This window comes from Cannabis sativa, chromosome 7, assembly GCF_029168945.1.
Source record: "Cannabis sativa cultivar Pink pepper isolate KNU-18-1 chromosome 7, ASM2916894v1, whole genome shotgun sequence".
Classification (NCBI taxonomy): domain Eukaryota; kingdom Viridiplantae; phylum Streptophyta; class Magnoliopsida; order Rosales; family Cannabaceae; genus Cannabis; species Cannabis sativa.
In genome coordinates, this window is record NC_083607.1 from 45,762,329 (window position 1) to 45,776,691 (window position 14,363).

Here is a 14,363-nt window from a genome sequence, read left to right on the forward strand (position 1 = left end):
TAAAGTTCCATCCTTCTTTTTCACGAACAAAACTGGTGCACCCCAAGGTGAAGTACTAGGTCTTGTAAATTTTAAATCCCTCATCCCCTGTAATTGCACTTTTAATTCTTTCAACTCTGCATGCGCCATCCTGTAGGGAGCTTTTGATACAGGCTCTGCTCCTGGTATTAGATCAATCTCAAAATCAATTTCACGTTTTGGCGGTAACCCCGGTAACTCTTCTGGAAAAACATCTACAAATTCTCGAACCACTGGGACATGCTCCGATCCCGCTTGTGGTTCCCAGGTAGCATCCACTACATTTGCTAAGAAACTAATGCACCCCTCACACAACAAATCTCTTGCCTTAAGCGCTGAAATTAAGGGAATTTGGGATCCCTGCATCTTCCCCACAAATACAAAGGGGTCCTCACCCTCAAGCTGAAAAGTTACCATTTTTCTCTTGCAACCAATAGTGGCGTTGTATTTTGCAAGCCAATCCATACCCAAAATAACATCAAAGTCCTCCAATTTTAATTCTATTAGATCAATTGATAACTCCCTTCCTTCCACAAATACTAGAAGGGATCTCACCCACCTGCTGGAGATAATCAACTCCTTAGTAGGCAGCAAAGTCCCAAAACTTCTAGAAAGTACATCACTAGGTTTATTCAATTTCTCAATTATTCTACTTGAAATATAAGAATGCATCGCACCAGAATCAATTAGAAAAGTCAATAAAGTACCAGCAATAGAAAGCTGACCTGTCATAGTGGAAGGACCAGCATCAGCCTCAGCCTGAGTCAGGGCAAACACTCGAGCAGGAGCGGTTGTAACATCCTTCTTTTGCTCTAGTCGTAGCAGCCTGACACTTGCCCTGGTGGCGCCTTTTACACCTCGAACATTCAGGAAAAGTCCGCCAGTTTTCGTTCCCACCAGAACGGAAACCTTAATTACCCTGGAACCTTTTATTTGGGCCTGTAACTGATAATTCACTAGGTCTTTTCTTGTGGTCACCGAGATCAGTACCCCTACCAGAACCAGCACCTGATGTTTGCTTCCACGACTCTCTTCTGGCAATATTTTTCTTTCGTATCTGAGCTTCTACACCCTCAGAAACTAAGGCTAGTTCAACTATCTGAGCATAAGTTCGAGCAACCCCCGGTTTTTTTAGAAGTAACAATCACATCTCGTGCGATATGTTCATCCAACCCTCGAATGAACTTTGCTTTCCTAGCAGCTTCAGTAGCCACCTCATCAGAAGTCCAGTCGATCAAACTTAGTGGCATACTCTGTCACAGTCATGCTGGCCTGAGTCAAACGTATAAACTCTTCTGCCTTTGCTGGCCGAATAGACTCATTATAATACTTCTCATAAAACAAGGCCCGGAAGGCTTCCCAGGTCATGTTATTCAGATCATGACCCTGAGATACAATCTCCCACCAAATACGGGCATCATCTCGCAGCATATAAGTAGCACACCTGACCCGGTCATTATCTTCAACCCGCATAAAATCAAAAATGGATGTTATCATACTTATCCATTGCTCCGCCTTGAGTGGATTAGCACCACCCTCAAACACTGGCGGGTTCTGCTTCCGGAACTGCTCATACAACGGTTCCAAACGGTTCCCTGCATCCAGTGGCACTACCAGAGGTGTCAGAGGATCATGATTAGGGTTTAGAGCAGGCTGAACTCGCTACTCTCTCAATTCTCTGATTTGCTCACCCTACTGCTGAATAGTCTCTTGCATTGCAGCATATAACTCTTCCCAGTTTGGTGGTGGTGGAGGGTTCTCGCCCTCACCAGGAGCCCCGAGCCCAGCTAGCTCGCGGGTACCTCTACCAGTCTGCCTCGAGTACATAATCTATACACCTGTGGTCACATTCCAGGTAATAACAATACTGATAAGTATTTCCATATATTATAGTCCTGCCCACACCATTCCGATATCAACACAATTCAGATAATCAGGCAGTCAGAAAATTAACAAACTATCTTTTAACTAAAAGCTTACTGAACCATGAGTCGATCAAGTCCTTGCAGCCAATGTACATATCAAGCCAGTCTTCAGGATCTAAAAACCTTGGCGCTTTGATACCATGTTGTAACGCCCTATCCAACAGGGACGCCACGTGTGTGCAATTTAATAAAATACTTATATAGATACTATATAGTTATGCCAAAAGTGTGGTTCATTAAATTTTGATAATTAAAAATTAACTATATGATAAAAGATAAGTGGTATTAACCATGGGGTCCCCCTGTTTTCAAAATATTCACAAACTGGTTTAATAGTGTTTTTACAACATAAACTTTGTACTCCCAAAATACTTTCAAAATAGGGCATCCTGATTACTGGGCCGATACACTGCGGCTGATATGTACATTGCTGCTACGACCTCGAACTCATGGCTGCTCAACCTTTGCTTTCCCCTTACCTGCACCATAAAGCACATGTGAGTCACAGAGACTCAGCAAGAAAAGTGAAATAGACAATAACTGAAAATGATCTTCAATTTAATCTCATGTCATCATGCATACACATCACATAATGTCATAAACATACAATCTTGGTACTTTATAAAGTACCCCTTTACCACTCGTTAACCACGAGATGTATATGTCACTATCGTTGCCCGATGAAGCAAACGATAAGTAAGAAACCTAACCGTGGTTTCAAGAGTAATTACTCGCAACGGTATTAACCGTTTCCAACCCTAGGTCATAACCTAGGCTCAACAAATATTTAGTCAAAGTCTTGATAATAATCAAGGCCATAACCATTCAACCATTAATATTTAACCACATACGGTGCTTACCACTTTTCTTACCTTAGTTCAAAACTTAAGCGTACGGGCCGACTTGAGTGGAAAACAAGCTAGGCGATCCCGGTCCTATGTCACAACAACCAAAACTCAATAAAAACCTTAATCAAATTTCTGATAATCGACTCTAATTCTCACAATCGAACACACAGTACTTTCCCCCGGATCAAAGTAGCTTAACCATCTCTAAAACACCCTGAATTCCACTCCAAAAGACACCCTGAATCAGATCGGGCTTGAGGAGAAAAACCCAAAATCCCCTCATCGGGAAAAACGGCCGCCGTTTTTTCCGGGTGCTCGAAAACGCCGTTTTTTCCTGGCAGCCATGGTGATTTATGGTTTTTCACCCTAAAAACCAATCAAACCTCCACCAAACCTGCTCAAACCTCCCAAAACAGTGTAATATAGTAAACATGACATAACCCAACAACCAATTCATTGCAATATATCAATTTACTCAAAATCACACTTCAAAGTGAAGAAAAAGACAATTCTATTCCTATGTAGCTTAATCATTTCAACCAACCATTAAAACCACTTAATTCAATCTTCAACACACTCCAAAACAAACCTAATTCAACTAAGAAATCATGCTCAGAACTCATCTAAGCCTACAGCCATGAACACCCATAAAGAACTAATAAAAACCTAGCTTAAAACCTAAGAAATCACCAAGAACATAAGGGAGAAGCTTACCTCAAGATTCTAGGTTGAGTTGGGGTTAGATTCTGCTCTAAAATGGATGATTTGATGAAGAAAAGAAGTCCCCCCAATGGCTGGTTGCAGCTGCTCGAAGGAAGATGAGAAAGGAGAGCTTGGTTCTCTCTCTTTTTTAATGTTCCTTGCCTTGGAAGTTTCCTATTAATAGCTTTCTTCTTCTTCTTTTATTTTTTTAATACTCAGCCCTAGAAAAAGTAAAAAGGAAAAAAGACTAGCTTACCCCCAATGAAAAAAAATAAACTTTAAAATAACTTAGGGCATTTTTGTAATTTTGCTAATTCCATTAAACCGACATTCTAATAAAATTCTAACCTAATCCAGGATATTCTCAAAATAATTCTTCCATTAACGTCGTGACATTACCAACCACATCGCTAAATTTCCACAATTGTCGGGCCAAAAAGTATTTTATTTCGAAATTGATATCCTCGGTACTCACATATCCCAATATAATCTCCGTAATTAATGAATTACGATATTTATTTCATTGAGTAAATTCTCAATAATTACCCTAAGCAAGATCATAATCTTACTTCGTTACCAAAATAATTATAAATTTAATAAAATATGTCTATTTAAATATTATTTATTTTTCGGGATATTACACATTGAATCCTTCATGTAAAAGGTTAAAATTTCTAAACTCACAAGCTTGAGAAGGGAATAGAGTGCTCATATTCATTGTAATCCCTTAGACTTTTCTATCATATTTCATAATAATACTAACTTGTAGAATTAAACTCATTAACGACCCAACTATGTAAAAACTATAAGTGTTCTCTTCATATTTGATTCTTTAAATCGTATTTTCTTTAGCTCTAATATTAAATAATTTATTTTCTAAAAATCTTGCTAAACAATTATTATTGTAACTTATTAGTTTATTGAACAAATTTGAAAGTAACATAAATATTGTTTTAAAAAATAATATAAAATTTTAAAATAACAAAATAATTTAATAATGATTTAAAATAAACACATAGGTTGTAAAGTATCCAAAATGTATACAAAATAATTAATATATAAAATTAGTGGCTTATTATATTACATAACAACTCGTTACTTTAATAAACTTTAAAGTTATTAAAGTATATTTTAAATAATAAGATACTATAATATAACTTAAAAAATAAATAATTAATTATTAATATGTTTACAAATAAATTGTGGAGGTAGTCAAATTGTTTATCAAAATTATATGATATAAAAAAGAATTTTTTTATGTAAAAGTAATTAATCAATTTATTATACCAAAATATTACTTTTGAAAATACATATGTAAATTAAAAATAAAAAATAAAATTATTGTAATTGAGATTTGTTAAAGTACTTTTGTAATTAATTTATATATTAAGTATATTATTGAAAAAATTTCTCCAAAGTAAATCTTTGGTAAAGAAAAAAAAAAGAATTATTTGATTGGCCTTGTACATTTTGGTAATTATTTTGTGGCGGGTAAATATTATTTTGGACCATATATTTTGTAAAAGCTACCGTTTGGACCTTCTATTTTGTTAAATGATAAAATAAACCTTGTATTTTTCAAAATGATAAAAATAGAAACATGCACTTAATTTTTGATAACTTTTTTTTTTTAATATAACCAACTTGAAGACAATTCCTAATACGAAATGTAAACAGTTTTGTCATGATACTTTTAGATTGAATTATTATTAAATTTTATTTTGACAAAAAATCAGGGTCCTCTTTGTACCATTTTAAAAAATATAAAGTTCAATTTTTCATTTAATAAAATAAAAGGTCTAATTAATAAATTTTATAAAATATAAGATTTAAAATAATATTTACTCGCATTTGGTTAATTTTGAAAAAAAATCTTCATTATAATTAGCACTCAACCCAAGTGTTAGAAAAGTAGTGTTCCGGAATTTGATTGATAATATAAAAGTGTTAAGGACGTAATGACATTTATGGGATAGTTAGGAGCAATAATGAGTCACAAATAGTTTTTAACCATTTTATAATTAAATAAAAAAGTCAATAATACGTCTCTCGCTAACGCACAACTACAATGACGACATTTGTGACGTCAGCAGAGCTCAGCTGCGAAGGGTGATGCCATTCCAGTCGTCACATACACGACTTCACCTTCCTTTAACAAATATACAAAAATATTTGCAACCACTCTTTTTCTCTCTTTCTAACATTTTCGCTCTCTCTCTCTCCCTCTCTCTCTCTCTCTCTCTCTCTCTTATTAAATTGACGACAGCGAAAAATGAACCTTCTTGGAGGGATCGTATTCATGGGGATGACCCCAATTCCCATCGTCACTACTAATTTCCTCACTTTCTTACTTTCTCTCTCTTCCGTCAAAATTTTGGAAATTACTCTCAGTGTTTCGTAGTTGGGCGGGTATCAGTACTCTTACATTACACTCCCGTTTTTGGGTTCTTCTGTTTTCTCTCAGTAACTTTCCTGGGAAAGGACCGAAAAGCTATATATAAATATATAATTTATTATTTTTTTTTAAAAAAAAATTCCTGGGGTGAGGTTTGGTTTATTCAAGTTGCTTTGGATTCCCATTTGTCTTTTTTCTTATGGGTGAGAGGTTTGGTTTATTGAAGTTGCTTTGGATTTCTAATTTGTTTTTTTCCTTTTTACAAAATTTTAACAGTTTTGTTTGATCTATCGAAGATAGATATATGCTTGTGTAATTAATAATTCATTATGATTTCTTCGAATATGTGGTTTTATTTTTCAATTTTGTAGGGATTTTTTGTGATCTGACTTTTCCTGTAAGTTTTATTTCATACAAGCCTTTATTAAAATTAATTTCCCTATTGGTTTTTTTTTTCTTTTCTTATTTTTTCTAGTCTACTGTTAATAATTAAAAAATTATTTGTGGAGAGACCATTAGATTGGATACCTTTCTGTAGTAAAAAATTATTGTATAAAATTCAAACCTCTGTTAAAATTTCGTTGGAAGTTTAAGTTTTTGGCTTCTATCCATCAGAGAAAGATATTGATTAGTTTCAATATTTGAATCTGAGATTTTGGTTTGATGGGGATTTTGTTCTAAAGCTAATTTCAATATAAAATAATAATAATAATGGCTATTTCAACCGAACCCTCATCTTCTTTGAGCTTTAGTTCATCTTCCCACTTGTCAAATGGCTCTCATGGTCAAAACTTGTGTTCCTCCTCTGGCTCTGAGGCTGTGTTTCCTAGCCTTGAAGTCATGGGCCTAAACAAGCTGAGTTCTAGCTTGGAGCAGCTACTCTTGGTTGATGCCTCTGCTTCTGATTACAGTGATGCTGAAGTTGTTGTTGAGGAAACTCCAGTGGGAGTTCACCGCTGTATATTGGCTTCCAGGAGTAGTTTCTTTAATGATCTTTTCAAGAAAGATAAAGGAGGGATTTCTGATAAGGGAGGCAAACCCAAGTACTGTATGAAAGATATGTTGCCTTATGGGAATGTTGGGTATGAAGCTTTTCTGGTTTTCTTGAACTATGCTTATACAGGAAGGCATAAGCCTTCTCCCATGGAGGTGTCAACTTGTGTAGACAACATCTGTCCTCATGATTCGTGTAGACCTGCTATTAACTTTGCTGTGGAGATGATGTATGCATCATCTATTTTCAAGATGCCAGAACTGGTGTCACTGTTCCAGGTTTGTGTTCTGTGTATACTGATAAAAAATTTGTTCAATTCTAATAATTGCCAAAAATGGTCAATTTTGAGGAAATGAATTGATTATGATGTGCTATTGTTTTGGGGGGAGGTCTTATAGTTTTTTATTGTTACCTTATATGGTAGATCTGTGGACTTCCACGGTCACTTTTATTGTGCTTTTCAGTCAGATTCTTCTCTCTGTTTTTGACTTCAAACATACATGATTTTTGTTTGATAAGTTTCCAAAATGACGTTTGAATGAGTTGATTTGGCTTCTTCCTTCATAGGAGCTTGGTCCGTTACTAGGAGAAATTTTAGGTCTTAGGATAATAGCTTGCAATTTTTTAATCATGGTAAGTGTCAAGATTAATCATATGAAAGTTGAATTAACTTTATATAATAACGCCATAAAGTCAAGTGGCTTGTTTTGTGGTAACCTCTTTTTTGTTTGAAGTAGTTTTGCAAAGTTATGTTCATCTTCTAATACTACAAATATGAACTTTTACATAATCTCACAACAACTCCTGTAATAATCCTTGTTTTACCAGTTTCTTATTATGTGATGAGAGGATCGGTATATATGTTTAGATAGTCGTTTGCCATCTGGTAAACTTGAATTTAGATTGTGATTTGATAATGATTTTGTTCTCTATCTTTTACAGCGCCGGCTTCTTAACTTTGTTGGAAAATCCCTTGTCGAGGATGTCATCCCGATTCTCGTAGCTTCATTCCATTGTGAATTGAGTCAACTCTTTGCTCAATGCCTTGATCGAGTGGCACGATCAGATATTGAATTTATATCTCTTGAGAAGGAGCTTCCATATGAAGTTGCTGAGAAAATTAAATTGCTCCGCAAAAAGCCCGAGTGTAGTGAAGAAGAAGAGGAAGATAAAATAGAATTTGTAGATCCCTTGCGTGAAAAAAGAATTAGGAGAATACATAAAGCCTTGGATTCAGATGATGTTGAACTTGTGAAACTTCTTTTAACTGAATCTGATGTAACATTAGATGATGCCAATGCGCTTCACTATGCTGGAGCGTACTGTGATCCCAAAGTTGTAAATGAGGTGCTTGGCCTGGGTCTGGCTGATGTCAACCTTAGAAATTCTCGCGGTTACACTGTGCTTCACATTGCTGCAATGAGAAAGGAGCCATCAATAATAGTGTCGCTTCTGAATAAAGGAGCTCGTGCATCAGAGCTAACATCAGATGGTCAAAGCGCTGTAAGTATCTGCCGGAGATTGACAAGGCCAAAGGATTATCATGCGAAAATGGAACAGGGACAAGAAACTAACAAAGATCGGATATGCATTGATGTTCTAGAAAGAGAGATGTGGAGAAATCCAATGGCCCCGGAACAATCTATGTCTTTGCATACGATGGCTGACGACTTCCACATGAGGTTGCTTTACCTGGAAAACAGGGGTATGACTCTACTGAAATCATTTCTTTCCTAATTTGTGATCGCGTGTTATTATCGAAGGTCTTGATGTTTATTTTTCTCTACTTTTTGCTCTTTTTATGGCCATGACTTTATGTCTTCCGACTTCTTACAAATCCTCAATACTTTCAATTGATTTAATGTGGATCCATTTCTGTAGTATGCTTGATATAGTTAAAATGCTGAAGCTTGTTATTTATATCACAGTGGCATTTGCTCGATTATTCTTTCCATCTGAGGCCAAGCTGGCAATGGACATTGCCCATGCTGAAACAACATCAGAGTTTGCTAGGCTTTGTGCTTCAAAGGGTTCAAATGGAAATTTGAGGGAGGTTGATTTAAATGAAACTCCGCTTGTGCAGAGAAAGAGACTTTTTTCTAGGATGGAAGCTCTTGGCAAAACAGGTAACTGTTTGTTCATATCTCACAAGTCATAATGACAATTAATCCAATTATATCAATGTAGTTAGTTCTTAATGATGAAATCAAAATTCTAGTTTTAAATGAGAATAGAATTATTCCAAAAGCAGTACTTTTTATCTAATTTACACCATACATTAATCTTTGTGTGATTTCTTTATGACTTGTATAAACTTTGTACAAAATATAGCCTATGTAAGACCATACTTGTAGAATTTTAAATCTGCCAATTCACTTTAATCCAGTGTCAGATACAATACAATCTATTGATCTGATAATTTATCATATTTTCGGGTTTGGCAGTGGACATGGGCAGACGATACTTCCCCCATTGTTCAGAAGTTCTAGACAAGTTCATGGAAGATGACTTGCCTTCGATGCTTTACCTCGAAACAGGCACTCCAGAGGAGCAGAAGATCAAAAGGACAAGATTCATGGAGCTTAAAGAGGATGTGCAGAATGCGTTCAACAAGGACAAGGCTGAGTTCAACCGAGCTGGTGGGTTGTCTTCCTCGTCATCCTCATCTTCTCTCAAACTAAAAGATGGTGTGAAGCAAAAGGCTAGAAAGTTGTTGTAGCTTACAAGGCTTGTAAATTTTTGTCTCTAATTAACAAATAAGATATAATTGCCAGGTGAGAGAGCCTCTTGTAAGTGTTTGGCTATTCTTGTATGTCTGTATCATAAAGTGGCAAAAGGGCTTTATATAATACCTCTTTCTACTAAATAGCTAAATGTCAATCTCTTACAATGATGCTTGATTCGGTAATGTTGTGCTAAGGGTTGGTTTCCTGAACTTGTCCTACAGAACATGAACTGACCGTTCCAACAAATTCAGACAAATTAAGATAACGTACGTTACTATTGCCCAGATTCTAAAAATAGATATGATCAATTATTCAAGACTTACAGTTTTAGGCTCTCTACTTTATGCTAAAACTGTATAGTTTAGTTTGGTCATTAAAAAAAAGAAACTGTCAAGTTAGTTAAAGTTCCTGGTATGGCATTGGATTTTGACCAAATATAAGCTGGAGTACCTTTTGTAATTTAAGGCCAGTGTCATCACTATGACTTGGGTCATTGTCACCTCAAGTCGTATTTCTTTTTATTTTTTTAAATTTGTTGCAATATCATTGAATAAGCAAATTAGGTGAAGACAACTTAAAAATATCGCATAGAACCACCAAACACCAACTCTTCATCACCCCTACGGCTTTCCGTGCAATCTATGAGCTAAGTCGATATCTTGTCTAGGTGAATAGCATCAGAAAAGAAATATCGTGTCTGATATCTGCTATAACATCAGATGGAGTTGGCAATCAAGGAAGGCATGAGAGATCGTTTTTTCATGTCATTACAGTATGCACAAACGAACACCTTTTTTTTAGTTAAGTTGAGAAATAGTGGGAAGAATATGATGGAAAGCACACACGTAAAGGGGATGACGAGTAGTCTCTTTAGGATGAGTGTTATTGTTTTCTCCATGGAGAAGAAATTCCTTCTTTCGTTAGGAGGGATTTGTTTGAGCTTTTATCACGTAGGCTCTCAATGAAAGCACCAAACTGTTAATGCAAATTTTCGTTAACGATTATGAACCTATTTTCGTAATAGATTTTGCACAGAAATTATAAGAAATCTAAGAAAGAAAAAATAGAAACAGAAGTAACACCAAGTTTTTACGTGGTTTTGCAGTTAACTCTGCATAGTCCACGAGTCAGTTTTATTCAGATATTTCTGATACAGAACTAGGGTTTACAATCAGTATACTCCTTTTTCTCTCTGAGATTTTTCGTCTCCTTTTTCGTATAATCTGCCTCTATTTATAGTAATATAGGTAAGCAGTTAATTACATTCAAATTCGAATCCCATAACAATATTCCCCGAAATTGTGGGCTTTAATTATACTCCACGTAAATAAATGCAGTTATTATGTGAAGATCACACAGCTGTGTTTAAATTGCTTTTAAAGGGTCAACGCTGACGTGGATTAGGACACGCTACAAAACGTATCTCGTTGAGACGTCACGCCTAGTACAAGAACAACTTGATGTATTCATAAGTCTTCCAGGAATGGCATGAGCACCAGTGTACTGAGCAAACTTAAGAACTGCTCTTTGACCATAAGGCTTTGCAGACTGGACAATCATGTCCTTCAAGTTATTACACTTAGTTATTATAAAATATATTATGCGCTAAGTGTTATAATAACTGACTCGCCTCGTCAATGCCTTTTTATACATAGCGAGATAGATGTCTCGCTATGCGTTATCTATGTCCTCATTAGGATTATGCCTTTGGACGTGAAATGGTTTCTCGTCAATACGTGAATCAATAGTTTGTACATCCTTATCTCACTTAAGACTGTGCAGTCAACGAGTTACAAATATACTCTATAATTCCATATTTGATGAGCTATTCCATTCTATATTTAATGATATAAATATCAATATATTTGTTGATTTATATTCCCTAAGATTGACACGTGTCTCCTTTTGAAGTACAGCTGAATTTTGGGTATAACATTTTGGCATTTATAGGATTGAATTAGAAAATATGGTATTATTGAAAGAAGAATAAGTGGTTGAAAAAAGTGACAAAATTGTAACTAGATATTGGTCCTTTATGCCAGCCCTAGTGTTGAATTTTTGCCCAATATTTTATTTTTTTAATCCATATAATTCAGTCCTAAGCCCTAGTTGAAATACTATAAAAGGAACATGATACTCTCATCTCACCCTCTTATCAACTTGACTATTCAACCTACCAAATCTAGTTTTCATTCTCTAACAACTAGTAGATGAGACACACCTTCAATAGTGATTTCAAATCTCCTTCATTGTTCATCCAATTCGAAACCTTGAGTGAAAGAGTGCCATGCCCACACATAACAAGTCAAGCACTCAATCAAATGAGTAAGACGGTGGTAACCAAACCCGAAGGAGAGAAAGAGATCCAAGTTCAGATCTTGATAATGCTCCGCGATAGAAAGGAATGAAGGGCTAGAGATCTTGAACGGAAGGAGTCATTATGTTCCGCTGCAACCAATGTAAGGTTTTCTTAAACCCTTATGCGTTTAATTTCATTGTTTCAAAGATATTCATATTTAGGATGTTAATCAACATACTTGTTAGTAAATCTAGATCCTGGTAAAATATTCCCAACAGTTAGGCAATGGATTTCCCCAATAGTTGTTATTATAAGGTTTGTTGGCCATATACTGTGCTTGTTCTATACTTATTTCAGGCTCTTGTGATGTAGATGCAGCAACAACATTTTCTATAGTTGATGTGTTGTTCTGAGCAATTAAGGCAGCCACTGGATTAGATAAAGTAGAAATTTGAGCTGCTATATTTGTCATAGGATCTACTTCATGTAACCCAACCACCTTTTTGTGAGTATTTCTTTCATTAGGCCAATTATAACTATTAGTGGTCATCTCCTCCAATAAATTAATGGCTTCAGTTGCATACCCCTGCGAGCGTACAAGGGGGGAGGCTGCATGCAACCTCTGTTGGCTGAAGGAGCTCGACCCAGTGACAGCCCTCATCCACGCGCGCGCACTCGTGCTACAATTTTGGAATATTTTCATCAAACTTCAAAAAATCATAACTAATTCATAAAAAATCCAAATTAAGTTCAAAGCCTAAATTTATTAATTTCTCATCTAGTTTCCAGGAAAAATACTTTCAGAATGAAAAATATTTTACCTTCGTAAAATTGCAATTTCCATACAATCATTAAATATGCACATAAACCAACATGAACACATCCAAATCAACACAAACAATATTTTAAATCCATATTTCATGAAAGTAAATCATTACCATGGCTCTAATACAAGTTGTTTGAGATTATTTTACCATGATCTAGATTTACTACCATGTATGTTGTTTAGCATCCTACATATGAATTTCTAAAACAATGAAATTTAAACATATATAAAGTTCAAGAAACTTTACATTGGTTGCAGCGAAATTAAATGACTCATTCCACTCAGATCTCTAACCCTTGTTCCTTTCTGTCACAGAGTATGACCAAGATCTGAGTCCAATTCTCCTTCAATTGATTGGATTCTTCACAGTCTTGCACACTATGATTGAGTACCAACTTGCTATGCGTGGGCCTGTACTCTATCACTATAAGAGTTTGAAATATTGAAGAGAAAGAGAGAGAGAAGGATTCAAAATAGATAGAAGAAGAGAAGGCTCAAAATTTGACTGAAAGCTAGTGAAAGCTTAAGCTATCAGTTCTGAGTCCATCACTATCTATTTGTAGGAATCCTTCTAGGTTTAGGTTTGAATTATTTGGCATTAAAAAATTGATAAATAAATGGTAAAATCAAGCATTAGTGGTCGGCCATAGGATGTGGGCCCACCACTTGCAATTGTCATTTTTCAACTATTTATCCTATTCTTTCACAAATGTCATATTTTCCAATTCAAGCACTTAAATGCCAAAACTATTTATTTAATAATTAAAATTAATTATCAAATAAAATTGTCATTTAATATATTTATTAATCAGACTTAACAAAGTCTCTTAATTAACAAATAAACCTTAGAATCTCTTTTCTTCGAAATTAAGCCCTAGCTTAGTGAAAATTCATAAATAAGACATAGTCTAATTTTAGAATTATTATTGATTAATTAAAATCAATTAACTGAGCGTACAAGTAGTATTGTCTCAACTAGTATGGGGACCATGGGCCTATGTAACCGAGCTTCCAATAAGCAGATCTAGAATTTACCAAGTAAATTCCCTAACTTATTAATTCCTCCTTGCACCACTATAGATTGGAATTGCACTCTCAATTATATAGAACACTCTATATGTTTCACGATATAGATACGCTATGAAAATTTAACCATCGTTCTAATTCCAATAATCGAAGATCTTCTATAGATGATTTACACCGAGTAGGGATAAATTTACCGTTTCACACCTCAATGTATTTAATCCTTAAAACACTTAGCTTTCTATAAATGATATTTTAGTAAACTAATATAATCACTAAAATAAGAGCTCTTCCATTTATCTATATTAAGCCAAGCTCGAAGAAAATCATCATTTTACTTCTATGTCTAGATAGAACCTATAGATTCCACATCTATGTTTAGCGCTCCCACTCAATTGTACTATCATGTTCCGAAGCTGTACGTGTGACCCGAACCAAATGGTAGGCTTTGACTAACAACTTAAAGAACACAAATAACACTCTTGAGATCGAACCTAACCATGTTAGGATTAAGATCTTTTGATCTAAGATCAACAAGTGATATTGACTTAGAAAGATACAACGGTAAGATCATAATATCCTTACCAAGATCAATATCGGTCCCATT

General features: G+C 35.1%; 1 protein-coding gene across 1 annotated transcript; it reads left to right on the plus strand.

Moving 5' to 3' along the window:
* Positions 1-5,658: 5,658 nt before the first annotated feature.
* LOC115697245 (BTB/POZ domain and ankyrin repeat-containing protein NPR1) lies at positions 5,659-9,748 on the plus strand. The gene is made up of 4 exons (XM_030624173.2): positions 5,659-7,160; positions 7,825-8,587; positions 8,811-9,008; positions 9,327-9,748. Exons 1-4 carry the CDS (start codon positions 6,600-6,602, stop codon positions 9,599-9,601), a joined length of 1,797 nt encoding a protein of 598 aa, XP_030480033.1. The 5' UTR covers positions 5,659-6,599; the 3' UTR covers positions 9,602-9,748.
* The last annotated feature ends 4,615 nt before the right edge of the window (positions 9,749-14,363 follow it).